The following is a 27,779-nucleotide window of genomic DNA, read 5'->3' as shown; positions in this document are numbered from 1 at the left end:
CAACTTTACTTCTGGATGAGACACATGCTAAATGGAGACTTAAACCTGTAGTTCTCAGTAGAACAGTAAACAGTTAAAAAATTTGATCATGAGGAAGGATTCCCCCAGACAAGCATACATTTAGGTTCACTGTGTGCAGACTTTTAATCCAGCTGAGCACCACAAAAGTCTTCAAATTCATTGATCAATACATGTCTAGGTTTACTGATCTGAAGTCAGGTGCGTAACTGTTGGTATTTCACTCCAATTAAGGCAGAGGATGGATTCCTTCGGTGATGAAATCTGGTGAAAAGTAGCCAGATTGTTAACATCGATTGCAATGTTTTTTTTTTTTTTTTTTTTTTTTTGCAGTAAGTGTGTCGTGCATGTTCAAGGAAACAGCAATATGTCAACACACCTGACCTTCCACATCTGTACAAAGATCATTCAGACTGTAGGAAGAGGCACTCAGATGGAACATTTGCACTGTCCTTTGACTCACTTTCTTCATAAGGGATTTGTAATTCTGCTGAGGACATGCTGAATATTACTTTTCACTTCTTCAGTCTGGGCCATAAACAGAAACGCTTTCATTAGACAGCAGTATTTCCAGACTTGGTTGATTGGATGTAAGCTGCATCATCAGTGTGCTTCTTTACTTGTTTATGACAGTACTGCACTGTGTTTTTAACCTCAAAATTTCAGCTGGGGAGTAACATGCATAATACAACAACAAGCCAAACAGTTAAATGCAAATGCTCTCTAGAAAAAAAAAATCTGTTTGCTCCCAAGAGGTGCACCAGAAAAGCATTTGGTATCTTTGAGAGATCATAAGTTCAAATCCTGACAAAACCACAAGAGCCAAGGGAGCAGAATTAGCCATACTCTCTGTCTGCTGTCACCGTAACTCAACCAATATGTGTTGTCTGTTTGCTCATGTATGCAGAAGATGGCAGACAGCACGTTCCTCCAAGTGTGTAACGCTGCCGTGATGCACCATGAAAATACGTCTGGCTGGCTTCCTCTGCTTGTTTCAGAGGAAGCACGTGTTAGACTTCAGTCTTCCTGGTTGTTATATGGCGTATGACAAACAAGAGCTGGCTGGTGGATAGGAAAATATTTACATCACAGGTGAACAAATTGGGGGGAAAAAATATGTTTTGTTCATACATATATCCAATGTTCTGATAAATAACTTCTGTAAATGTATTACAGCTTCCAAGTTTATTTGTATTTAACCCAGACGTAGGCGTGACCTAAACCAGAATGCATTTTTTTCAGAATTTAAATATGAACCTACCACGCTGTCCTGGAAACACTGGGGAAATAAATCCCAAAAGGTAGATGTGTCAGCACTGTCAGTATGGTGTGTTGAATCTGGCTCTGACAGTTCCTCAACCTCAGCTACATCACTCAGATTCATAATTGATCTTATCAATAGCTGTGAGCAATACTGGTTTTTAATCATGCTTGTGCAATTATTATTCATTCTATTGCCCCAAAATTTAAACAAGGGTCCCAGTCTGATGCACAACTCTCGGGTTAACCAGATTTAAGGAAAACAACAATAATGCACCTCTTATTCTTATCTGTATTCATATCTGTTTAGTTCAATAAAATGCTGTACGTATGTCCATCCACAACAGTGCTGAAAGTGCGAATGATGCTTAAACTTGTCAAAAACCACAGATACCTTTATCAGACTGCAGAATTATAATACTGTTCTTCACTTACCTGATGTATGGGTTTGTTGGCCTTTGATCATTCAAAGTATCAGGGATTGCGTATTCTCAGAACACTGTGATTTGTCAAAGTGAACATTCCCTGAAGGAAGTGATCTTATTTTCGCTAACACTTCTGTAATCTAATCACTCTTTTAACCTCAACACAATCATGTGGAACAGCTGTGCTTCTGTGGACTAGACAGAAAAGGGTCAAAGGGTCAAAAACAGGAGCTGGATTGATTATAAAAACACACACACCCTGAACATAAGACAAACTTCACATTTCATAAAAAAAATAAAAAAAATAAAAAATAATAATAATTAGAAATGATGACTAACAAGGTTACAAATGTGGCTACTTATTATTATTTCTTTACTTCCTAAAGTTATCAGAAAGTATGTTAAATGAGCATTATAAAAAAAAAGGCCTGTAATACATGTCTGTCGTCTGTTCTTATACACATCCCCCCCCAAAAAAAAAAACAAACAAACAAAAAAAAAAAAAAACAGTTGGAGGTTGGCAAAGCCACGCATCTGAGTACCATACAGTGATGCAATCACACGCTGCTACACTCGAGTGGTAGAAACGGAGAAGGGTTCATTCCTCTGCTTTAAATCACTCCAGAGTATACATTAAACATGGGCTTCATATTTCTTAACTAGAAAGGTTTACGTAGAAAGTGCATTCTATCAACCGTAAGAAAAGGAGGACAATCAGTAAACCGAAAAGTTAGACATGACTGACAAACATCTCTACCCTGTCTCTACAGTAAGAAGAAGAAATCAGTTAAAGTATAAAATAAATGAAGTTCTGCGAAAGTTAAAATCGAGGTCCATCTTTAGATGTGATTCTCCTCCTTTTCCAAAAGCTGACCATCTCACACACGAACACACTCTCACTTGCTAGACATAATTAACAAAGTCTTGTCAGTTTCAGCTCAAATCTGTAATGCAGCAGTAAAGTGCAGAGAACAGAAACAAAATAGACTTTAAAAATGGGTGCACACATACACACACGTACCCATACACACACACGATGGATAGTCACATAAAAGACAGAGAAGCAGCTTTCAATGCAGCACCTCCCGAGGTGTAATGACAATCAGAACAAGTACACACTCACTGCCGCACGCTATGGCGCCCTAATCGCACATTCATCTGAATAAACAAATACAAATAAACCTCTTTTTTTTTAAGCCCATTAATGCGCACGCACATAAAAATTCCTCTTAAAAACAGTAATGTTTACAAATAAGAATATGTGGTAAGTGGGTTAGATGATACAGAACATAATTAATGAATTATGTTTTTTTTAAAAAGTCTTTTATGACACGACATCATTTCTTAACAGTCTCTTTTCCCCTAAAAAGTTTTGCCTGAATACATCCATGAGTCCTCATCCAGAACATACACTCCCCAAAGCCATCAGCACCAAAAAAAAAAAAAAAAGGTTTCAATAACGCACAATAAATCTGACGACCATGAAAAAAGTATGAGTGCGTTACATTATCTATGAGTTTAAGTGCCTAAAAGTCTGCATGTGTAAGTTTCTAGACACACACACACAAAGTGTTTATGTCAAATGTGTACTTCCATATAGAGAAGGCTAAACTGCATTATTCAAATTTAGAGCTTTTACAAGTAATTGTGTTGAACCCGTAGAACCTGGCAGCAGCAGCTGGATACGTTATGAGAGACAAAAAGATGGAGAGTGAGACAGAGAGAGACGATAGACAAAAAGATGAGAGAGACATAGAGAGAAAGTGACAGAGGGACAAAGAAACTGACACAGAATGTGTGAGAGAGTGAGATAGGTGGATAAATAGAGACAGCCAGAGAGAAAGAGCATGAGAAAGAGAGAGAAAGAGAGAGAGGATAAAACAAGGGAGGGCAAAACAGTCAGACAGCAAGAAAGACAGAGGGGGAAAAGGGGTATAAAGAACGTGTGTAAGAGAGTGAGACAGTGAGGGAGACAAGAGAGATAATAGCGAGAGGACAGACACTCAGGGAGCGAGGAACAGATAGAAAGTGAGGGGAAAAAGATAGAGGGACAAAGAAACATACAGAATGTGAGACGGAGAGAGAGATAGAGAGAGAAAGGAAAGAGACTGAAGGTGTGCTGGCTCACACACAGTGGCGTGTTTTCATCATTATGATGCAAGTGGAATTTTTCCTTATCAGTATATGAGGTGTAAAATAATGCTTATAATTACTTGAGAGAAAGTTCACCGAGGTCACCAGCCTTTAACATCCTCTCTGATCACATGATTGCTTCCCAGCAATGAAATGCACAATCAGCACTTACATATATGCCTCTCTCTAACACAAACACACAAACACACACACACACACACACAAATGTTTTGCTGAGCTTCCCTCATACACCCCTGAACACACTATCTGTCTGTGTGTGTGAACAGCTGGCGGATCTGTGTGGTTATTTTTAGTGCTGCTGTGTGGAGCCTGGCCTCAGGTACACGTCCTCATGGGCGCAGTGGTTGATCGGCTCACTTTTAAATAGCGCAGGGGGAGACGGCAGGAGAGAGGACGGCACGGACTGGTGCGGAGAGGCGTGGCTCGTCATAGGAGCATGCCCAGGGTGATGCAAATGGGTTTGGTGGTGCTGCGTGGGCGTGGCCTGCATGTGCAAATGGGAAAAGCCATGTCCAATGATTCCCGAAGCAATCATTCCTGGGCCCACGGCTGCTGCAGTGGATGTGCCTTGAGAGGGTAGTGGTGGGCTGGAGGTGTGGCCAGAAGGAGAAGGGGTGTGGCCAGTGAGATGAACAGAGATGGGCATGCTGGCAGGCTGTTGGGTCATGGGGCTCGTGACCCGGAAGCACTTCTCTCGGTGCGCCTTGAGCATGTTGGAGAAGCGAAAGCGCTGACCGCACACTTCGCACGGGTAAGGCTTCTCTCCGGTGTGTGTGCGCCGGTGACGCTTCATGTTGGGTCGACTGGTGAAACTCTTCCCACAGATTTCACAGATGAATGGCTTCTCACCTACAACAACGAAGCGAGAGTGCTTGAGTTTGCAAAAATTAAACAGTTCAACACGTAGTCTTCTCTAAGAATGCTTGGAAATGCAGAATGCATCAAAATGACTGACTATGATTCTAATGTACTAAATAGTGGTCCTCAATGGTGGACAATGGTCACCCAGAAAAGGTGCCTCAGTTTTACCACATGGTGGCGCTATAATACCGAAAAAACCTGAAATTGGCTGAAACTATGGAACCGTTGATCCGATTGACTTCAGAATTTGCCGACAGTGTCTTTGCCTCAGGTGCCATAAGTGTCTATGAGGACATTCACGTATGTTGAAAAACATGGCCACCATCGGCCAATCAGTTTTCAGCTGCTATTAGACAAGGTCAACAATGGCCGATTGGAAAGAAACTTGGTGGACCCATTTTACTCTTGGTCGAAAAGGTTTGTGCAAAATTTAAACAAAATCAGCCACTAGGTGGTGCGATCATGATTTTTGTAGGTGTTAATGGTTGTATTTTGTGTCTTTTCAAAAAACACAAGTAATATATATCGTATGATAGCTCTTGACTTGGCCACATTAGTTACATAGTAATAACTGTTAAACGGAATGAGATTTTCAATAAACTTTATATTATCTGATATTTATTTTTCCTTTTTTTTTTTTAAATACATGTTTCAATGTTTCACAGGGGTATAAATATGAGGTAACACAATGGCCAAATTCCCTTAATCACTCATAACAATGGGTAAGAGAAAGGAATATAGCTGTGATGTGCGGCAAAAGGTTGTTGAACTTCACAAAATGGGAAGTGGCTCTAAGAAAATAGCACAAGCGTTGAAAATGGCCATTTCCACCATGAGGGCAATAATTAAGAAGTTCTAGTTAATTGGAAATGTTATGAATCGACCTGGAATCTGGTCAAAAAATCTCCAAAGATCCCATCTGGAGAATTGCAGAAGTTAGTTGCGTCTTGGGGTCAGAAAGTCTCCAAAACTACAATCTGAAGTCACCTACATCACCACAAGTTGTTTGTAAGGGTTTCAAGAATAAAGCCTCTACTCTCATGTACCTAAATCATTTAAACTAGCAGCTATCAAACCCCTGATTAAAAAACCTGACCTCAACCCTTTTCAATTGTCCAGCTATAGGCCAATATTAAATCTCCCCTTTATTTCAAGATCTTAGAAAAGGCTGTAGCACAGCAGCTATGCTCGTACCTACATAGGAATAACATACATGAAATGTATCAGTCGGGATTCAGGCCTCATCATAGGACAGAGACAGCGCTGGTAAAAAATGTTAAATGACCTACTACTGGCCTCTGATCAGGGTTGTGTCTCATTGCTTGTATAACTTGAACTTAGTGCAGCTTTTGATACCATTGATCATACTATTCTCCTTGATAGACTAGAAAATGTTGTTGGCACTAAGGGAACAGCCCTCTCCTGGCTCACGTCTTATTTGACCGATCACCATCAGTTCATAGATGTAAATGGCAACCTCTCCATGCGTACCGAGGTTAAATTTGGAGTTCCACAAGGTTCTGTTTTAGGCCCACTACTTTTTACTTTATATATGCTACCTCTGGGTCAAATTATTCATAAGCATGAAATTAGCTTCCACTGTTATGCTGATGATACACAGTTGTATGTTTCAGCGTATCCAGACGACAGTCAGCAGCCTAATAAATTTGAGGAATGTGTAAAGGACATTAGACATTGGATGCTTATTAACTTCCTTCTACTTAATTCTGACAAGACAGATGTACTTGTACTAGGACCACATGTAGCTAGAAGTAAGCTTTTGATTACACAGTAACTCTGGATGGAATTTCTGTTTCATCATGTTCAGCAGTTAAAGACCTTGGAGTGATTACTGACCCCAGTCTTTCATTTGGCGCTCTTGAAGATAATATTACTAGGATAGCCTTCGTTCATCTCAGAAATATTACTAAGATAAGAAATAAAATGTCACTACATGATGCAGAAAAAATAGCCTTACTGTCTGGATGTTCCAATAGGTGCATAAACAAACTCCAGTTATTCCAGAATGCAGCTGCTAGAGTCCTTACTAGAACCAGAAGATATATGACACCACCACCCTTATCTTATCAACACTGCATTGGCTCCCAGTAAAATTTCGCATTAATTATAAAATACTAATAATGACCTATAAACCACTGAATGGTCTCGCACCTCAGTACCGGAGCGAACTTTTAGTCTTTTTTGATCCGCCACTTCTACCTGGATCAAAAGGTGCAGGCTATTTGCTGGTACCTCGAATAGTGAAGGCTACAGCAGGGGGAAGAGCTTTCTCTTACAAAACCCTACAGTTATGGAACAGCTTTCCAATTAGTGTTCGAGACTCAGATATAGTCTCAGTGTTTAAGTCTAGGCTGAAAACATTTGTTTACTCAAGCTTACCATGAACAGACTTTCTTTTACGCAAAGTACACAGTCTTAACCATTACGGGATGGTAAGCATACCTAACAATCTCTCCCTCTCTTTACCTCCCTCTCCCTCTCTTCTTCTGTCAAGCTACACATTATATCATAGAGATTCCAGTGATCCTAACCCTTTCTGCTCTCCGGACCTGCCTGATGCCCTACTTCTGGTTGGCGCTCTCATCAACTGGAGGCTACATTCTGCTACTGAGAATGCCCCCAAGCAGTGCAGACTGGAGATTGCTGAGGATGGTGCCGCTTGAAAAAAGATGGAAATGGTTTTGGACCTCAATTTCACATGAACAGTTGCGCTGTGGTCACTGGGACTACGGTCGCTGCTATGCAATTACCACATACAATTTTGCACTCAAGTCTCCTTTAGTGAACAGTGGATTAGTTCAACAAACAGACTTCATATAAAAACCATAATGAACTTCACTTTACTTTCACACTATCCGGTGTTACCCAGATGAGGATGGGTTCTCTTTTCAGTCTGGTTCCTCTCAAGGTTTCCTGTTTTCATCTTAGGGAGTTTTTCCTTGCCACCGTCGCCACCGGTTTGCTCATTAGGGATAAATTAACACATTTAAAATCTGTATCGTGTGTTTATATGTTTCTGTAAAGCTGCTTTGAGACAATGTCCACAGTTAAAAGTGCTATACAAATGAAATTGAATTGAATTCAAAGAGGAGAGTCCACCAAAGTGGACCTCGAAATTTGAAGGATCTGGAGAGATTCTGTATGGAGGAATGGTCTCAGATCCCTTGCCATGTATTCTCCAACCTCATCAGGCATTATAGGAGAATATTCAGAGCTGTTATCTTGGCAAAGGCACAAAGTATTGACTAAAAGAGTGCCAATAATTGTTGCACACCTATATTTAACTTGTGTTTAATTTGCACTTAATTCGATGTCTACAAGAGCAGAGTATTTTTGTGAATTTTCTAAACAAAAGACCAAAAGGTTAAACAATAAAAGACAAATTCTCACAGCCTTCTTTGCTCATATTTACCAAGGATGCCAATATTAGTGGAGGGCACTGTATATGCGTGTGGTTACTGTATGTAACTGTACACATGTATTTATGTGTGTATATGTGGTGTTACTATATGCATGTGTGTCTCTCACCTGTGTGTGTCTTCATATGCTCATCGAAATACTGCTTCATGTTGAAGTCTTTGCCACACCACTGGCACATGAACTGCTTGTGTCCAATGTGGATGCTCATGTGAGACCGCAGCTGATACTTATACTGGAAACGCTCATCACAATTCTGTGCATACACACGGAAATAGACAGTGTGGGTGAAAGCAGTAGTTGTAGCTAGAATACAGGATGGGAGCTTTGTAATATAAGTGATATAACCTGTTATTACATCTTATAAGCCTGTCATTACCAAAGTTATTTATATATGAAACAGCCCAACCCTGTATGAGTCACACACGCACGCACACATCCTCTTTCACGTAAACACACTTGTACTGTGCTTTTGACTAAAAGCAGCTCCACCCAGACCACCCTGTGGGCCCCACACCCACTGTGGTGTTGGAAACTGCCACGAGGTCAGGAGTGTCTACTCTCATACACTCAAAGCATCAGTGCTGATGCAGAATCAGCTTTTTCATTTCATTATACTGGGGGCGGGGGTGTGAACATGAACTTGTAGACACAGATTAAACCTCAGCTAGACCTTACAGTAGAAAAAACTACATAAATGTAATCTTTCTAGAGGAACAGCTCTAAATCTATAAAATGTCAGCATACAGCTGTCACACACATATGATACTAGAAATGTAAATGGTTCAACCACCAGACAAGCTATTTAGGAAACAGAGAGGACAATGAAAGACACCGGATCAGTTAGAGTGATCTCTTTTGTTACTGATTGAAAGAACAGTGAACATCGCTTAATCAAACCCTGGGTAGTTAATCAAATATAAATACCTACAGCAAACATACGAGCAATAACCCAATCTGGAGCCTCAATCATTATATTCAGAATGAAGCAACACACAATACTTATCAATACATAGTGGAATATACAGTGGAATTATTGGCACCCTTTAAAAAGAAAGAGCAGAAACTATTGTTAAAAAAAAACAAAACTAAATTGTGTGTGTAACATACACACAGACACACACTACATACAGGGATTAAAATTTTCCACTCGCTTCTTTAAAAAAAACATCCTAATTATTAAAGTAGCGTTGATACAACTAAGAAATATGCATAATAAATGCAATACAATTAAACACAACCATTAAACACAATCAGAGCCATATAATAATAAAAAAAAGAGGCTTCAAAAAAGTCTCAAAATGTTACACATTCCTCCTCTGTGACGAGGATGATGATGGAGATTACGCCAACTATCAACTGTGGGGTGGCGAAAATTTTAAAACGAGTGTTTTGTAAGAAAATTTGCCCTGCCTGAAAAATATTGCACTCAAATTAAACTAAAACACACCAGAAAATGAACTATATCCCCTATTCATTTTTGCTCAGTCACAACAGGTGCCAATAATTCTAGAGCTAACCGTATACCTGGGCCAACGATAACTTATGTGGGGTGCCGAAATGTTTAAAACCAGTGCTCTGTAGGAAAACTCAGCTTGGAAATATAGTGCATTCGATTAAAGCTTTAGGCTTGGAAAATCCGTAACTTCATTTTAATGAAGGGTGCCAATATTTCTGCATTCGACGGTATAGTCGCAATAGCCAAAACCTGGGCAACGTTAACACTACAGCCAAAAGATTTGACAAATATAAATCTTTATTTGGCTGTAAACAGCACGATGCCATATTGAGACTGAAATATGAACATGTGTAACCAACACTAACACAAAAATAGACCTCATTAAACTTTTATGCAAATATAGGGTTTGGTGTAAAGAAAATAAATAGAGCCTTATTTTCATGTCGTCAGAAAAGATTGGCAGGTGTCCTCTACACACACAAACACACAGAAAGGCAAGCTACAAGCGTATATGCATTGATGGCTGCATGTGTGTTTGCTTTACCTCCATGTGAGAGGATTAATGAATGCAGTAGTTTGTGAGTGTGTGCGTATGAGTGCGTGTGTGTGTACCTCACAACGGAAAGGCTTCTCTCCTGAATGCTGAAGTGAGTGCACCTTTAGGGACATGCTGCGCTTAAAGGACTTTCCACAGGTTTCACATGTAAATGGCATGTCCTTAGTGTGAGCTGGAGGAGAAAAGATGAGAGAGGAACAGAGAGTAATATTTACAACTGCAGCTTATATGAAAACCAGGTGCTAGAATATTAATGGAGCTTAATTAAAAAAAATATGTCTCTCTAAGTGTCTGCTACACCTCATGCCGATTAAGACGACAAATTATATCTCATGAGCAGGGACTGAAATGAAATAGTTGAACTTGTACCAGGCATGTAATAACTCCCTGCACATGTGAGTTCTATATGACTGGTTTTCTATATATTGGCCTAAATGTGACACTCTTTTCTATCAATCACAGCGACACTAACCAATCAAAGGCATCTGTGTGAGCTCGTGTATGTGGAAGAGGGCAGATAGCACTTTCCTCCGAGTGTGTAATGCTGCCTGTGACAACATGAGCAGCAGTTTGAAAAGATACGTTTGAACGGCTTCACGCGTCTTGGAGAAATCACGTGTTAGCTCTGACATTCCTGGGTTAGGAGCCAACGTGTGATAGGAAGAGTTAGCGCTAGTGGTTGCAAAGTGGAAGAAATCTGGGTTCAGAAAAACGTCAGGAGCATTGTGGAGATTTTGACAGCCGGTATCTGATTACAGACTGAATTGATCAGGTTCACGACGACGCAACAGGTTGATCAAATTGAGGCATTCAGACATCTTTAGGAAGGCTGACTGTGTTTCCTCACAGCGTTTGCTAAACTGGCTCCTTAGACAACATGGTCTTTCCATGACGTCTTGGTTAAATATATTCACGGTTTCTAAAGCTGAGGCATCAAAGCACACTACAGGCAGAAAAACACAATTTTGGCCAAAACTTTGGTCTGTTTGCCTGAATTCAGATCCACTTTCATGTGTAATTGTTGTGACAGTTTTTAAATAAAATCTGACTGGCTACTAAGTTTGAAAACATTAAACCATAATTGCTGGTGAAAGTTCATTTCAAACTCTGCTTGTGTTTAAACTGACATTATTTTCACTTCCTCATCTTAAAAGCACACTATAAAGACATACATACAGATATATACAAATATTAGAATAAAGAATTTATAATACAGAAATGTTGGCCTTATGAAAAGTATGTTCATTTATGTACTCAATACTCGGTCGGGGCTTTAATCCTTTTGCATGAATTACTTCATCAATGCGGCGTGGCATGGAGGCAATCAGCCTGTGGCACTGCTGAGGCGTTATGGAAGTCCAGGTTGCTTTGATAGCCTTCAGCTCGTCTGTATTGTTGGGTGTCGTGTCTCTCATAGATTCTCTATGGGGTTCGGGTCAGGTGAGGTGGCTGGCCAATCAAGCACAGTAACACCACGGTCAGAAAACCAGCTACTAGTAGTTTTGGCACTGTGGGCAGGTTCACAGTCCTGCTGGAAAAGGAAATCAGCATCTCCATAAATCTTATCAGCAGATGGAAGCGTGACGTTCTCTAAAATCTCCTGGTATACGCTGCATCGACTCTCGACTTGAGAAAACACAGTGGACCAACACCAGCGGATGACATGGCATCCCAAATCATCACTGACTGTGGAAACTTCACACTGGATTTCAAGCAACTTGGATTCAACTTGGATCCTCTCCATTCTTCCTCCAGACTCTGGGACCGTGATTTCCAAATGCAACATTTACTTTCATCTTCCCTGTGATTGTGGTTGTGTGTACTGAACCAGACTGGGAGATTCAAGGCTCAGGAAACCTTAGCAGGTGTTTAGAGTTAATTCGCTGATTAGACCTCTTCTCAGGTCGACATTTCTGTATTATAAATTCTTTATTTTAATATTTCGAGATGCTGAATTTTTGATTTCCATGAGCTGTAAGCCACAATCATCGAGATTAAAACAAACAAACAAAAAGGCTAGAAATATTTCACTTTATGTTTAATGAATCTAGAATATATGAAAGTTAATTTTTTAAAATTAAATTATGGAAAAAAAATGTACTTTTCCACAATATTAAAATTTTTGAGATGCACCTGTGTGTGTATGTGTAAAGAGTGTCCACTATATGTGATGGGGATATTTTTCTTACTCACCGACCATGTGCTTGCGAACATGAGCCATTGTGTAGAACTTCTTCTCACATATCTCACAGGCGAATTTCTTCTCGGCATAGCCATGGACAATCTTAATGTGCTCATGAAGCGACCAGAGCTTTTTGAAAGATTTATTACATGACACACACTGAGGAGCAAAGCACAAACACACACACTCACATAAACATGGCCAATTATAGAGATTCACAGCATCAAATTAAAAATATTAAATCGACCGTTTGATGCTAAACTAAATGTTGTATCCTGAATGCTGCACAATGTTTCCGCAAGGTCTCTACAATGTCTGCACAATGTCTCTATCTGTCTGTCTCGAACTCTGTCTCCCTCTGCTGGCAACACAAGAAATCTGATCTGTACCCATCTATGAAAAAACCTCCATTTTATTCATTTTATTAAGGAGAATATTAATATGCCATACAATTTTCTATGAGTCACAGAATAGTGAGACAAAAACTTTTGAAAAGTAAACCTTCAAGATCAAAATGTTTGGTACATTAAGATTAGGAGACAATGAAATGATTAAACAATTTTAAGTTTGCACTCCTGAGTAATAACCGTTTGGTTGCATCTCAATGGTTTTTGCATACGTCTCTGGCCTTTTGGTCAGCTCCTTTAAAGGAACGGTTCACCTTGAAACACATTAAACACACTCATAGTGAAATATATAGGATGTGCTTAGTGATTCGGTCACTAATGTGTTGGATGGTGCTGTATTTTCATTATTCCTCTTAGACGTTAATGGTTGTCTGCGGCTCTGATGTCACAGGTTGACATTGCTAGTGCAAATAAAATGGTTTTAATAGTATTAGCATGACTAGCATGGCTAGGCTGATGAGATGACTAGCATGATGCTAGCGGTATTAGCGTGAAGGTTGAAGCTTTGGAAGCTGATCTGTTTGAGCAGAGTGTACAGATGAGGAGCTGAACAGGCTCAATTGCACTACGCACTAAAGCTCTGCTGCATCACTCTCTTTAGAGAGAAGTGCTAATTCCCACTGGCGCCACTATCAGCAGGTAGTCGAATAGCACTGGGAGTAATGTAGGAAACGGTACACCAAAGTGAAAATGGACCAACATGCTGACCTCAAGATTTAATCATAACAACAATCTTAAGCACCATTGAAATTCAGATATTTATTATCATTATTGATATGCAAGTTGTTCAAGGTGGATTTTTCCATTAATAACTATAATTGGATAGTGTTGTGCCGTGCGAATAAATGCATGTGCCTCTCACCTGGATGTTCTTCTCGCAGTCAGTCTGCTGGTGCAGGGCCAGCTCGCTCTCTAGCACGAACTTCTTGCCGCACTTGTCGCAGATCTGCATGCGCCGGTGTGTGACGTTCATGTGCTTCTCCAGGTACCAGCGGGTGTTGAACACGCGTGGGCATTTCTCACACGCCAGTGTTCCACGCTCCTCACCCTCCCTCCCTCCTCCTGAAGCAGATGGACCAGAGCTCCTTCCATCCCTCGCCGACCTGCGCTTCTGAGGCGGGGCTTCAGCGCTCTTTCTCCGCCCCCTTGTGGTTACTCCGATGGAGCCTGTAGCTGCAGTGACGTGGTGACTCTTTGCGCGTGCCCGCTTGGATCTCGTCCTCCGGGTCTCGTTTTCCTCTTCCTCCTCATCGTCAGGGTCCTCCTCAACACTCTCCTCTTCTATACTATCGTCTTCCCCATCTTCCTCCTCCTCCTCCTCCTCTTCTTCTTCCTCATCCTCCTCTTCCTCTTCTTCCTCTTCGCTGTCACTTTTCACCTCTCCTGCAGGGATGCTCTTGTCTCCTTTGGAAACGTGCAAGGTCTGATTGTTCAAGTTCACCTCAACAATGATCTGTGCTCGCTTGAACTCCTCCGCCTCTTCTTCTTCTTCTTCTTCCTCCTCCTCCTCCTCCTCTGTGTCATCAGACGTCCCGTCATTTTTGGTCTTCACCCCTCCCTCGGCTCCAGCGGTTCCGGAAGCTTCTTTGTAGTAATGCTGAAGAGGAGCCGGACTGGGTTCGAGGTCAGGAACCAGCGCTTTGGTGGGCATCTTGTTGTCCACCAGCACCGAATAGGGCTTGGACACTCCCTCCTGCTTGTAGAGCTTTGGTGATAGGTCGCTGTCTGCTAGAGAGGTATGATGGTAGTAGGTCTGCGTGGAATGCGTCCTCGACCCTTCCTCCTGTGACATAGCTTCCTTTATCGTCTCTCCCTTCCGCGTCTGGCACGACTTCATCTCAGTATAGATAGTCCTTTGCGTTGTCTGTACAGTTTGCTTAACAAGCAATGTGGCTGTTTCCTATAAACCAGGCAGCAACCAATCTCCTACCCCTCTCTCGAGGGGAGAAGAAAGGAAGATGCCTCAGCCCAAACCGAACCTAGCCTCCATGACCACCACATCAGAAGGAGGTAGAAAAGAAATGGAAATGGAAGACGTAGCAGGTTCACACTTTATTTTCAGCTCGGTAATTACATGCAAGCTGCACTCACTGTAGGAGCAAATCAGCTGGCTTTTGCATCGAAACGTCTTTATGACTTTAGGTGACGGAGAGGATACTCTGTCCTGTTAATATTTACTGATTCAGCAAAAAGGGCTAGATGGCTAGTTGTGCATGGAGATTAACCTCTTGTGGTCATAACAACCCTCCATGTCTGTTTCAGAAGCGCTGTTCCACACGGGGCCTGAAAGTAGAATGAAGGAAAGGGGGTGAAAAAAAAAACAAACAAACAAAAAAAACAACAACAACCAGAAACTCAGTCCAATTTTTCTTGATACTTAAAACCCGACAGCTAAATAAAGGCGACATATACAACACTTAACTTACAAACCGGAGCTAAGGAGATGAAACAGAAGAACGTGAAACAGGATATGAAACAACACAGACACGCTCACAACGAGCAAATTATTCTGCATATCAATTTAGTACAAGAAGTAACATTACCTGCTATTTTTTCTACCCAAACTGACCTCCTAGTGCTGAGATTGCTAGCTCTTAAACCATATATCTGGCCATAAAAGGCAAGTCAGCATTTCGGCATCCACTACGAAATGGGAGAGATAAACGAAACTGTTATCTGGTTAAGGTGCAGAGATCTAGAAATCTCACTACTACCGACACACATATAGGCATGCACACACGCACACACACACACACACACAGTCCTGACCGCAACCGTTTCACTTCTGTGTGGGAGCATGTGTGAGCAACTTAAATTAAAACCACAAAGGAGCTGAGTAGAGAAAACTAAAACCCTTAAACACACACACACACACACACACACACACACACACACACACACACACAAACACCTGAATATTAAATGTGTGATCACAAAGCAACTGAAAGTTTTACTTTTATTGACTGTTCTATATATTTACCAAATGAACTGTATCGCAAAGGTATCAAAAAGTAATGTTATTTTTGGAAAATCTGTGTGTGTGTGGGGCGGGAGGGGGGGGGGGGATGTTACCCTAAATAACTACATTTATTTTTTAATACAATTCTGAGTTGACTTTTTTTTTTTTTTAGTTGAAACTTTAAATCGACATATTCATCTATTTTCACTTTTGTTAATGGTTTCCTATGTTACCCACAAAGTTGTTCGACGGACTGCTGGAGCCAGTGGGCTGTAGCCCTTGCTTCATCTCTACCTAAAGAGAGCGATGCAGCAGTGCTTTATTCCTTCAGTCTGTCCAGCTCTGTCAAACAGAACCGCTTCTAAGACCTATCGTATCATGCAATATGACGCTCTCAATTTCATGCATCTGCACATTGAACAATACAAGTCCAAACTCCCACCTCTGAAAAAGAATATTATTTATTTATTTTTTACAACACGCTTCTTCTAAGCATGCTGTTTTTCCTGAGATAATATGCTAGCATACTGACATAATTGCTCAGGAAAAGCAGCAATGTATATGGTCAGCAGCAAGCAGAAGCTAGAAGTTTCCTCTCAAATCTTTAGGGTCTGGTGTTTGGGAACACTTTGGCTTCCAAGTAAGTTATGAAACAAGACACATGCTAGATGAAAAAAAAACTACGCGACACACACACACGCGCGCGCGCGCACATGCCTCTCTGCTGCATTCAGGCAGCATTTCCCGTCTGATTCAACATGGGCTAAAGAAATAATGCCAAAGCAATTGTATTAACTACAGATAAGAAAACTATGTATTGTAGTGGAATATGCAGGACTCAGAAATGCTTCCAGGGCTACAGAGAGCAATGTGTTTCTGACAGCACACATAGCGAAGAGCATAATGAGATATAAAAAGCTTCAATAGATGCTCCCTTGAGAGTCACACCACTGAAAGCTTGGCCATGGTTAATTTTGTTACATTCTAATAATGCACAGCTTTTGTTTCATTATATGCTGCTGAGTCTGAATGGATCATACAAACACTGTCATTATTAAGCTTCAATTATTGTAGTTGTATAATGTTGAATGCTTTAAAATGGAAACCTAAGACATTTACAGCGGATATAAAAAGTCTGCACGCTCCTGTTAAAATTGCAGGCTTTTGTGTTGTGTAAAAAAAAATAAAAACAAAACAATGATTAAGCATGATATAGCAACATGCGGGAGGGGGGGTTAATCTGAGAAAAGAAGCTCTTGCGCTTTTGTTTCTAGGAACGAACAGCGAAACTTAACCAATATCTGTTTTTCTGATATCGTTGAAAATCAACAAATTAACACCAGACTTGTAAGCACATCACAAATACTTCAATATGAACATTTTTAGGGTGGAGTTCATCATTAATATTCAACCAATAATACTGCTTGGACATACACTAATCAGCCATAGCATAAAAAGTCTGATAGGTGAAGTGAATAACATTGATTATGTAGTTACAATGGTGCCAGTCAAATGATGTATATCATATATTAGATATATTATGCAGCAACTCAACCATCAGTTCTTGGAGTGGATGTGTTGGAAGCAGGAAAAATGGGCAAGCATAAGGATCTGAGCGATTAAGGGCCAAACTGTGATGACTAGACGACTGGGTCAGAGCAACTCCAAAACAACAGGTCTTGTGGGGTGTTCACGGTATGCAGTGGTAGTACCTACCAAAAGTGTTCCGAGTTAGGATAACTGGTGAACCGGTGACAGGGGTCCGATCCCACAGAAAAACTACTGTAGCACAAATTGCTGAGAATGTTAATGACAGAAAGGTGTCAAAACAGAGTGCATCGCAGCTTGCTCCATATGGGGCTATGTAGCCAAGACTGGTCAGAGTACCCCATGCTGACCTTATCCACCTCCAAAAGAACCAACTACTACAACGGCCACGTGAGCATTAGATTCGAACCATTGAGCAACAGAAGAAGGTGGCCTGGTCTGATGAATCTCGTTTTCTTTTAGATCTGTGCATTACTTACCAGGGGGAAGAGATGGCACCAAGGCAGTGTGATGCCTTGGGCAATGTTCTGCTGCGAAACCTTGGGCCCTGGCGTTCATGTAGATGTTACTATGACACGTACCACCTACCTAAACATTATCGCAGACCAAGTGCACCCCTTAGTTGCAACGGCATTCCCTAATGGCCTCTTTCAGCAGGATAATGCGTTCTGGCACACTACAAAAACTGTTCAGGAATGTTTTGAGGAACATGACAGAGTTCAAGGTGTTGATTTGGCCTCAAAGTTCCCCGGATCTCAATCCGATTGAGCATCATCTGTGGGATGTGCTGGACAAAACAAGTCCAATCCATGGAAGGAGGCCCCACCTCGCAACTGACAGGACTTAAAGAATCTGCTGCTAAAATCTTGGTGCCAGATACCACAGCACACCTGCAGAGGTCTTGTGGAGTCCACACCTCGATGAGTCAGAGCTGTTGTAGCGGCACAAGGGGGAACCGATACAATACTCGGTAGGTGGTTTTAAATGTTATGGCTGATGGGTGTAAACCATTATTCGTATCAACACTCATTTTCAGAGAAGCAGAGTTGATCCATGAACTATGGATTTTTACTGTACAACCAATCAAACGTACAGCACTCCTTCACAGTCAACGTGTGGAATTAACATTACATTGGTATTTGGCAGCACCTTTACATTTTGCAGTTGTTTATCATCGCTAGTCCGTGTGAACGCGCGTGTGCTCAGGAAATTGGCAGACAAACCGAAACCAATATTTACTAATGTATATAGTCAGAATGTATAGCGAACCTTCAGTTGGCAGTTGTAAGATTCAGAAAAGCACTGAAACCACAGCTTTCAATCTGAGTGAGTTCTGTGGAACTGTGTGTGAAGCGGGCTATATGTGTGTGTTTTCAAGGAATGATTTTATGAGAAGTTATAGCATTTAAACATCGCATTCATCTGAAGAACGCACAATGAGGCGCGGGTGGCTTTATAATGATCTCACTGACCTTCAGAAATCAATGGAGTAGACCAGTGTGTGGATGCTGAAAGAAGATAAACAACAATCGCTGATCAACATGGCAAGGAAGAAAAACAGCTCAGTTTAACCACGCTCTACCTTTAACGGTCTCAGTCTTTACTTCCTGAGTCACAGTCACATCTTTGAATATATGTGTGTGTGTGTGTGTGTTGCATGCCCACCTGCAAATGCGTGTTAAGCAAAGCATGCTTCAATGGTAATGCCTCGTCAAAATTCTACATTAATCCAAAAAAAAAAGCACAGAAATACCTGGTAAATAAGCATAAAATCAGACTGATAGGTGTAGTAAAAAACAAAAACACTGTACACTCCCACATACACCCACACCTAAATACAGACAAACTCTGCTACCTTTCTTCCTGCAGCTTTCTGAGAATCAGCATATGCACTGAGAGACCACACAACGGGTGCACAAGCGGTCATATCTATGTGTTTATTTGTGTGTTACCGGGAATTGAGCTGCACTGTAGAATGTAGTAATATCGATTTTGATTTGATATGCGCAATAATATGCAGTTGTTTACACACTCACCAGCCAATTTTTAGCTAACAGCTAACAAATACTGAGCAGGACCTCACTTTACACTCAAAACAGCCTCAATTATTCATGGGAAAAACTCCATGTGATACTGGAAACATTCCTTTGAGATTCAGGCCCATGTTGAGCCTCACATTTGTCAGTGGCACATTCATGCTGCGAATCTCCATTGGATTCCAACCTGGTGACAGGTGCAACCCTTAAAGTACACTGAACTTATTGTCATGTTCATGGAACCAGTTTGAGATGACTTGTGTTTTATCATGCAGGAAGTAGCCATTATAAGATGGGTAAACTGTGACCATAAACAAATGCACATGGTCAGCAACTATAGTCAAATAGGCTGTGGCATTCAAACGATGCTCAACTGGTATTAAGGGGCCTAGTGTGTGCCAAGAAAGCATTCCCCACACCATTACTTCACCTCCACCACCAGCCTGAACTGTTGATACAAGGCAAATTGGGGCCAAGGATTAATGCTGCTGACATCTGCAGAAATTCAAGCTCATTGGACCAAGCAATATTTCCCCCCATTTTCACATGTCCAGTTTTAATCAACCTCTGTACATCATTGCCTCAGATTAGTGTTCTTGGCTGACAGAACTGGAATCGGGTGTGGTCTTTTTCTGTTGTAGCCCATCCACCTCAATGTTCAGTGTGCATTCTGAGTTGTTTTTCTGCTCACCACAGTTGTAGAGTGCTTTCTCATCAACAAGGCATTCACGCCTGCAGAACTGTCAGTTACTGAATGTTTTTTGTTTGCCGTTTTTACCACTATTCTGTCTACATTCTAGAGCAGGGGTGAACAATCTTATCGGTAAAGGGCCGGTGTGGGTGCAGGTTTTCATTCCAACCAAGCAGAAACCACACTTGAATCTATTGAAAGCAAAGATCAACTGAGTAAACAGGTGGAATCAGGTGTGGCTCCTGACTGGTTGGAATGAAAACCTGCACCCCCACCGGTCCTTTCCCGATAAGATTGCCCACCCATATTCTAGAGACTGTTTCTGAATTACTCAAACCATTGGCACCAACAACCATGACACAGTCACTGATATCAATGTGTTGTTACAGAATGACAAAAGCTGTCACAGTCTGTGCTGAGACTTTGAAACAATTTGATGATTGCACTAGAAAGTACTTATATTGTTTTTAAGTTCCATGTTCTGATGTTTGATGCAAACATTAACTAGAGTGCTTCACCTGTATACGTATGATTTTATGCACTGCCCTGCTGTCACATGATTGGCTGATTGGATAACTGCAGGTTTACAGGTGTTACTCATAAACTGGCTGGAGAGATGGTGCCATCTCCTGTAAACCAGTTAAGCTAAAGCACAGCATGTACAATGGCTGTTTTAGCCTTTTCTTCAATTCCATTTCTATACTATTAAAAAATGTGACATTGTCACAAAGCAGATTTAAGCAAGTCAGATGCCACAATAGGAAGGAAAAAGAAACCTTGAGAGAAACTGTGAAAGGGAATCCAGCTGGATAGTGGGATTTTGAGTCATTATTATTCTAACATATTGTGAAGTTCTGTGGTGAGCACAGGACAGTCTTTATGACTATAGCAATAATATTACGCACCAATCAACGGTATCTAGGTGAGGTTATCCACTGAAGAAAGGTTGAGAACAGGTCACTGACTAATGAGTAAACAGATTGCTATTTGGTAGCCAACTAGTGCAATCATCAAATTGTTTCAAAGTCTCAGCACAGACTGTGACAGCTTTTGTCATTCTGTAACCTACTTATGTTGTTTTTCAGTTGCAAGAACTGGAGGCTTTTTCAAATTCTCATTAAGGGTCTTACAGCATCACAATCTCTGAGTTTCCCAAGAACCAGCAATGTACTTGAACAGGCACAGGTGAATTTACCAAAACACATGTATCTGACCAATCTTCTAAATCTGCAAACCTGCTTCTAACATCAGCAGAGTCTGTAATTGTGTCACTGTGCGTGTAGGCACATGAACAGAAAGCTGTGCTGTGGCAGATGGGTCAATCAACAAGAAACCAAAGTTTTGTGGTTTCGTTACCAAAAGAGACATTAACAGTAGACCTGCTGGCCCTGTACCAAATCAATGCTGAGGCTTCTCTAATTCTTCCCAAGACTTGATAGCACAGAAGAACTCCTGCATGGGAAGAGAGTTTCATTCAAAGGGATATTATGAGCCTTTCATTTTTAACCAGTATATTGGCACATTCAGCTCCATCATAACTAACGTGGTCACTTGGATTATTCTGAAAACTGGTCAACCTGCATGAAGAATGAATGTCCAAGATTAAAAGAGATTAATCAAGTTTGGGATTAAGGCTGCATAAAGCTACGTTTTACAGAGTAGAAAGCTTGTACAGCACAATCATATTAATAACAGTATATTAGATAATATAAACAATTGTGGAAGTATAAACAGTATAAAACATCTACCAAAAGATCAACTGGTGTTTTAAATGATGTGTGGGAACGCCATCTAACATGTCGCTCCAAAATCTCACAAAGGTGTTTAATGGGGTTAAAATCTGCTCATTATTAAGGCCACAGCATATGATCTACAGCATTTTCATCCTCATAAAACCATTCTGCGAGCCCTCGTGCCCTGAGGATGGGGGTGTAGATCGTGTCAATATGAGCTGCTAAACTGAACCTCAAGCTGCAAACTGAGCCAAAGGACAGAGCTTTAGTGCTGCAGAAATGTCACATGTTCTGTTTTTGGACTGGCAAACAAAACAAAAAAAGTAAATGCTTTAAAAAATATATTTTTTAAATCTAGTGCTGGCCCACTGATCTTTATGCTTGAGTCATTTTTGCAATTTACCCATGCACTACACACAGAAGTTTGAATACCTTTTTCTTGTGCCATATTTCTGATCAACCATACTGTGATCATCTTTGTTTTTAAAGAGTAAAATTTTTCATCTCTACAAACCTTTGTTTAATTGCATGCTGCATGAAACCAAACATCAACACGTATCAACACGTATCTCCCTTTGATGTGGGAAACTGTCAAACCATCGAGCTCTCTGTATAGTTATTACTCATTCACGTTATTAGAAGACATTCTACAGAGCAAAACTAAAGTGATAAATTAAATTGAGCTGTCTTTTTTTGTATACAAATTGTCCAAAAAGTGCAACATTACAGTCTTGGACTCTCATCTGAAAAGTCAGTTGTAGTCAAATGATCCATTACATAATGCCATGTAATGTAATGTACAGGATGGGATAAAACAGGATCTTTAAGATTTTCCATTCTTACTGAACTCAGATGCTTTACCACTTTCGTCTGCAGTGAAGTGGTGGCCAAAATACTGCGCCAAGAATTCACCAAGAGCCAAGAACTAAGCAAAATAAAGCAACAGAGAGCTTGGAAGGGAAGAAATTCAATAACCTGACCCCATAAATTTACCTACTGGTACTCCTCTCTAACAGGATTCAGCTTAATAGACCCTGACAATTTTACTAGCATTTTTACTAGATTTTTTTTGACGGAGACTATAAAACCTGAGTCTCCAAGTCATTCTACAGAGCAGCTGATAAATGCAACAAATGTAAATTTTGGTTAGATCAGGTTAAGCCAGTTGTGGAACTGATCAAACAGAAAGTGAAAAGGTTGACGCTGTATGGAAACTATTGAGTTACATCTACGTGATTTATTTAAAACAAATCCTTTTAGTATACAGTTGCAATTAAAATTATTCAACCCTCATTGCAAATCAGGTTTATTGTCAAAATTTGCAGATTTTCAGCTGTTTGCAATGAACAAATCAAGCAAAAGTAATTGAAAAAGTTCAACACAACAAATGCTTCAAGTGGTTTCCCCAAATTCAACTGAAAATGCAACTTATAACGACTTCTCCTGTTTCAAAATTACTCAATCCCCTGAATAGATCCCTCACAACAGCACAAATATAAAAACAGGTGTTGTCTCAAGCATACCTGACACAAATAATCAAGGGTGTCATTAGTTGCACCAGGTGTGCTTGAGCTGGAACACATGAAATACCTGAACTGGCTAGGGGTAGAAAACGTATGAAATACCTGGACAGGGCAGAAAATGAAATCTGCAACCAGCTGATAAGGCAGGTTGTGAAAAACCCTCGAGTGACTGCAAAAGACCTGCAGCAAGACTTGGTGGCAACAGGCACTCAGGTTTCAGTGAGCACAGTAAGGCACATACTAAGCGCAGAAGGTTTCCATGCCAGAACTCCAAGACTTACACCACTACTGACCCAAAAGCACAAGAAAAGTCGGCTCAAAATCATATAAATAAGCAACAGAAGTTTTGGGATTCTGTTCTGTGGAGCGATGAAACAAAACTGGAACTTTTCGGCACGATGGATCAGCTGTATGTCTGGAAGAAAAAACACTGTCCACAGTCAAGCATGGTGGTGGCTCGGTGATGCTCTGGGGCTGCTTTGCATCCTCTGGCACTGGAAACCTGCAGCGTGTGGGAGGCAAGATGGATTCATTGAGGTATCAGGAAATCCTATGAGAAAAACGTCATGCCGTCTGTGAGGAAGCTGAAGCTTGGGGGTCACTGGACATTCCAACAGGATGATGATCCCAAGCATACCTCAAATTCAATCAAGCTTGGTTGCAGAAGTCCTGGAAGATTCTACAGGGCCATCACAGTCACCTGACTTGAACCCCATAGAAAATCTCTGGTGGGATTTCAAGAAGGCAGTTGCAGCCTGACACCAGCCAGAAGCTGGTGCCTGGCTATGCATCTCCTTTGCAGCAGGTCATAACAGCAAAAAGGCACTCTACTAAGTACTGAAGATGCTTGCCATGAAGGGGTTGAATAATTTTGAAAGTGGAGAAACCATTATAAGTTGCATTTTCAGTTGAATTTGGGGAAACCACTTTAAGCATTCGTTGTGCTGAACTATTTCAAATGCTTTTGTTTGAACTGTACATTGCAAACAGCTGAAAGTCTGTAAATTTTGACAATAAACCTGATTTGCAATGGGGGTTGAATCATTTTGATTCCAAGTGTAATATACATTAATACTTCTGATGCTTTGAACTTCACTTGAAGATTTTTGCAGTGATTAAAATCTGAACTCAGATGACAGGTGCGAAAATGTTGTTCAATAGACAATCAGTGATTTTTCTCAGAGAAGCTCGCAGTTCTGACTCATACAGACACTCCTCGATGTCTTCATCTCTGTTAAGCACCTTCTGTACTAGTATCACAAGCCAGGCATTAAGCTTTTGGTAGTGTCTGATATATTTTGTCACTAAACATGAGAAAGAACCTCCTGCTTTCACAGGAAGAGGCCGTTCAACTGACATTACAAACGGCAAACCATTTTTACTCACCGTTTCAAAAGATTTTTTTTTTTTTTTTTAAATATTAATGTGCTTGTTCTTATACATTATCATTTCTATAGTAACTCATCGACAGAGACGCTCCACATAATCTAAGACTAATAAAAAAATAAATAAATATCAAAGAAAAACATTTAAGGAAGGAGTCTCAAGTGTCAGTGTTTTGAAACAGTACATTTTCTCACAGTTAACGTAAGAAGCAGAACTAATTTGTGTCTTATTAAAAAGAGAGGCTGGTGAAGGAATGCCTGTTTAAAGTTACTATAATTTTAATAATCATTTAAATAATCTTGTTATTAAGCTATAACAGGAACTTGTTGCACAATATTCGTCTGTTCAACATTTATTGTTGATGGTGATGTAGTTCTGTTGCCCATTTTTACCTCGACACAACTGTTACAGGTCAAGTTCAGTATTGATTTTAAAATGTTGCTTTTTGTTTATAAACCTTTGCATGGACTTGCTCTGCAGTATATTTGTGATTTTCTCACCCCGCACACTGCAACAAGACACCTTCGATCATCCAGTCAATTACTACTCTCAGTTCCCCACTCACGTTTTAAGGCTAAAGGTGGCCGGGCTTTCTCTGTGGCTGCTCCTAGGCTTTGGAATAATCTTCCTCTCCACTAGTCATGTGTCATTCATGAATGATTCGCTCATTTTGAACGAGTTGTCTCAGAGAGTGATTTGTTAACTTTATGACCATGCATGCGCTGCAACATCCCCATAGGTTTTGCACAGGAAACAGAAATGACTAGTTCACCTCTCGAGTCTTTGGGTTAGAATCGTTCGTCACATGAACGCCCTACTGCATTCAGCCTATGGAGATGTCACGTGACGAGACGTACAAACAACTCGAACCCAAACACTCAAGACACGGGGAACAGACGTTACAAACGTGACGTGACAAAAGAACGACTCGGATCGGGAGGTGACCTAACAGATTGCACAGCCTGAAGACATAATGCTAAGCAATTAATGAATAATTTCTGTTTCTCATAATTCAACCTTGGCTGCATTAACCTATATATTTTTTAAAATTATTATTATTTTTTTTTTTTACATTTTATTCCAAATGTGATCGTTTGCATAAGTACTAAAAGAGTTGGGGAATTTAACATGCAACGTTTTAATTATATTCTGCTGAAACGATCCGAACTTCCCATCACTACTCTCCACATTAGATCTTCTAATTCTGTTCCTGTGTTTAAATCCTCCTCGAAGACCTTTTTGTTTTCAATATGTTTTCACTGAGGGTGTAAATTTTTTCATTGGTCCTTTTTTGTTGTTGTTTAGTTTTTAATACTGTTTTATATTTCTTGTACAGCACTTTTGGTTCCAACATCTGTTGTTTTAAAACAATAAACTAAACCTAAACGAATCTTTCAGTGGTCTATTTACTTACCAAGTAAACACTTCATGTCATAGTCTATCCCTCGACTGTTTGTTTTTAACGAAAATGTCCAAAAACTCAATAAACATATTCATCAAAGTGTTTCATGAAACACCAAAAATGGTAGCTTCATGTCCTGTTTCATGGACTGACAGGACATGAAGCTACCATTTTTTTTGGGGGGGGGGCGAGAAATATTCAACATGTATCCTAAAGGCCCTTTTATGGCACGGATTGTAAACAAGGAATAGGAGTTACAGTTATTTTAGCTAATGCTAATCATGTCCTTAATACATACTAGTTTGTTGTGATGGACAAAACATATTCCGAATAGCTGTCAGTTGACCCAGGTCTACAAGTTTCTAAAGCAGGGAAGTAGAAATTCCTCCCTCGAGCTTGGCAAAAAAGTTCGCTTTGCTCCAACTCTGCTTTAACCAAAAACAAAAACAAAAACAACAAGAACCACTCGTGTTTCAGAAAGGCCTTGCGTCCAGCACCAAAAATCAGCTCCGTTATAGAAAGGCCACGGTTGAACAACCTCAATCTAGCAACACCTGTGAAAGGCTGTGGACAAAAAGCAGCCTTGTAGACAATGAACAACTTTCAAGGAAAAGAGCGCAAAGAAAGGGTTAAGCTGAAGGAAACCTTGGTTGGTCAAAACGAGACAAGCAGCAGGCCGTTTTGGGCTAACCGAGTAGTGCTAGTCAGTTAGCAAGAACACAGCTGCGTGCAATGGGACTCTGTGAATGTAGTTAGCAACTGGCTAGCTAGCTAAACAAATACCAGACCGTACACACAGTGCTGCCTCATATGCTTTATATTTTTTTAATCCCTGCTTCCCAGATACACCATTTCCAACAGCAAACTGCATTAACTGACATAACCACAAGCCTAGCGGTATGCTTAAGACTTTGCCTCTTTTTTCACAAAACCATCAAAAGGCGCCCAGATTTACAACACGCTGCTCCTGAGATTTTTTCTCTTTCTCCCCTTTCGCACATACACGTTTGCTAACGTTCCCATGCTCTGCTGCACGCTTGCAAATCCAAACTGCACCGCAGCGCGCGACGTTGCTTTGCATGGTTTTGTTTGCAAACAAACATTTAACGTCAAGCAAAAACATTTGAGCAATCCTCGTGCTCGATTCCGAACAAACAAACAAACAAACAACAACAAAAAAAGCCATCTACAGATTGACAAATAAGTCTCCAAAACGAGCACTGTTTGTTTGTGACAGTGACATACCTTTGCAGATCCTCGTGCGAGGATTTCTGTGCCGTTTCGCGACAGACGAACGGATGTCATTATTGTTATTGTTTTGTAAATAATTGCAAATGAAAGGGGGGTGGAGGGGAAATAGAAGTTGTGGCGAGCTCCGGTCTCCGCTGGACTACTCACCCGAAGCACGAGCGCCCTCTCCGTCATCGCGAGCACTCGGAGTTGCAGAGCGCGAGCTCCACGGGCGTGAAAGAATAATCGGAGAAATCAATATGGTTTGCAAATCGAAATAGAGATCACCTCGGCGATATGAGCGAGCACGTATGGATCTTTTACAGCTGTTTGCATGCGTTCTGTGCGGAATAATGAGTTTCTTCTGCAACTACCGCCCTCCACTGTTTACCGTGCTAAAGCTGGAGATTCTCGGCAGAGCTCGCGCTACGTGGCTGCCTGGCTTTAGTCTCGCGCTCGTCTTAAGTGCCAAAGCTATCTATCCATCCATTAAGTGCCATGACCTTTATCG

The 27,779-nt window shown here is 40.7% G+C and overlaps 1 protein-coding gene across 6 annotated transcripts; it reads right to left on the bottom strand.

The window, feature by feature from the left end:
- Positions 1–125: 125 nt before the first annotated feature.
- Positions 126–27,779, bottom strand: znf652 (zinc finger protein 652). Of its 6 annotated transcripts, none has more exons than XM_017457771.3 (9): positions 27,284–27,430; positions 18,933–18,986; positions 18,740–18,775; positions 15,304–15,403; positions 13,623–15,043; positions 12,365–12,512; positions 10,228–10,343; positions 8,268–8,412; positions 126–4,706 (listed from the first exon to the last, which is right to left on the bottom strand). In XM_017457771.3, exons 5-9 carry the CDS (start codon positions 14,595–14,597, stop codon positions 4,147–4,149), a joined length of 1,944 nt encoding a protein of 647 aa, XP_017313260.1. In that variant the 5' UTR covers positions 14,598–15,043; positions 15,304–15,403; positions 18,740–18,775; positions 18,933–18,986; positions 27,284–27,430; the 3' UTR covers positions 126–4,146. The 6 variants fall into 6 exon arrangements, with proteins under 6 accessions (XP_017313260.1, XP_017313261.1, XP_017313267.1 ...); XM_017457772.3 differs by lacking the exon at positions 27,284–27,430 and adding an exon at positions 26,337–27,224; XM_017457778.3 differs by lacking the exon at positions 15,304–15,403.

The sequence above is a fragment of the Ictalurus punctatus genome, chromosome 2 (assembly GCF_001660625.3).
Source record: "Ictalurus punctatus breed USDA103 chromosome 2, Coco_2.0, whole genome shotgun sequence".
Classification (NCBI taxonomy): domain Eukaryota; kingdom Metazoa; phylum Chordata; class Actinopteri; order Siluriformes; family Ictaluridae; genus Ictalurus; species Ictalurus punctatus.
The sequence above is the reverse complement of the archived record's forward strand: the minus strand, read 5'-3'. Positions and strand labels throughout refer to the sequence as shown.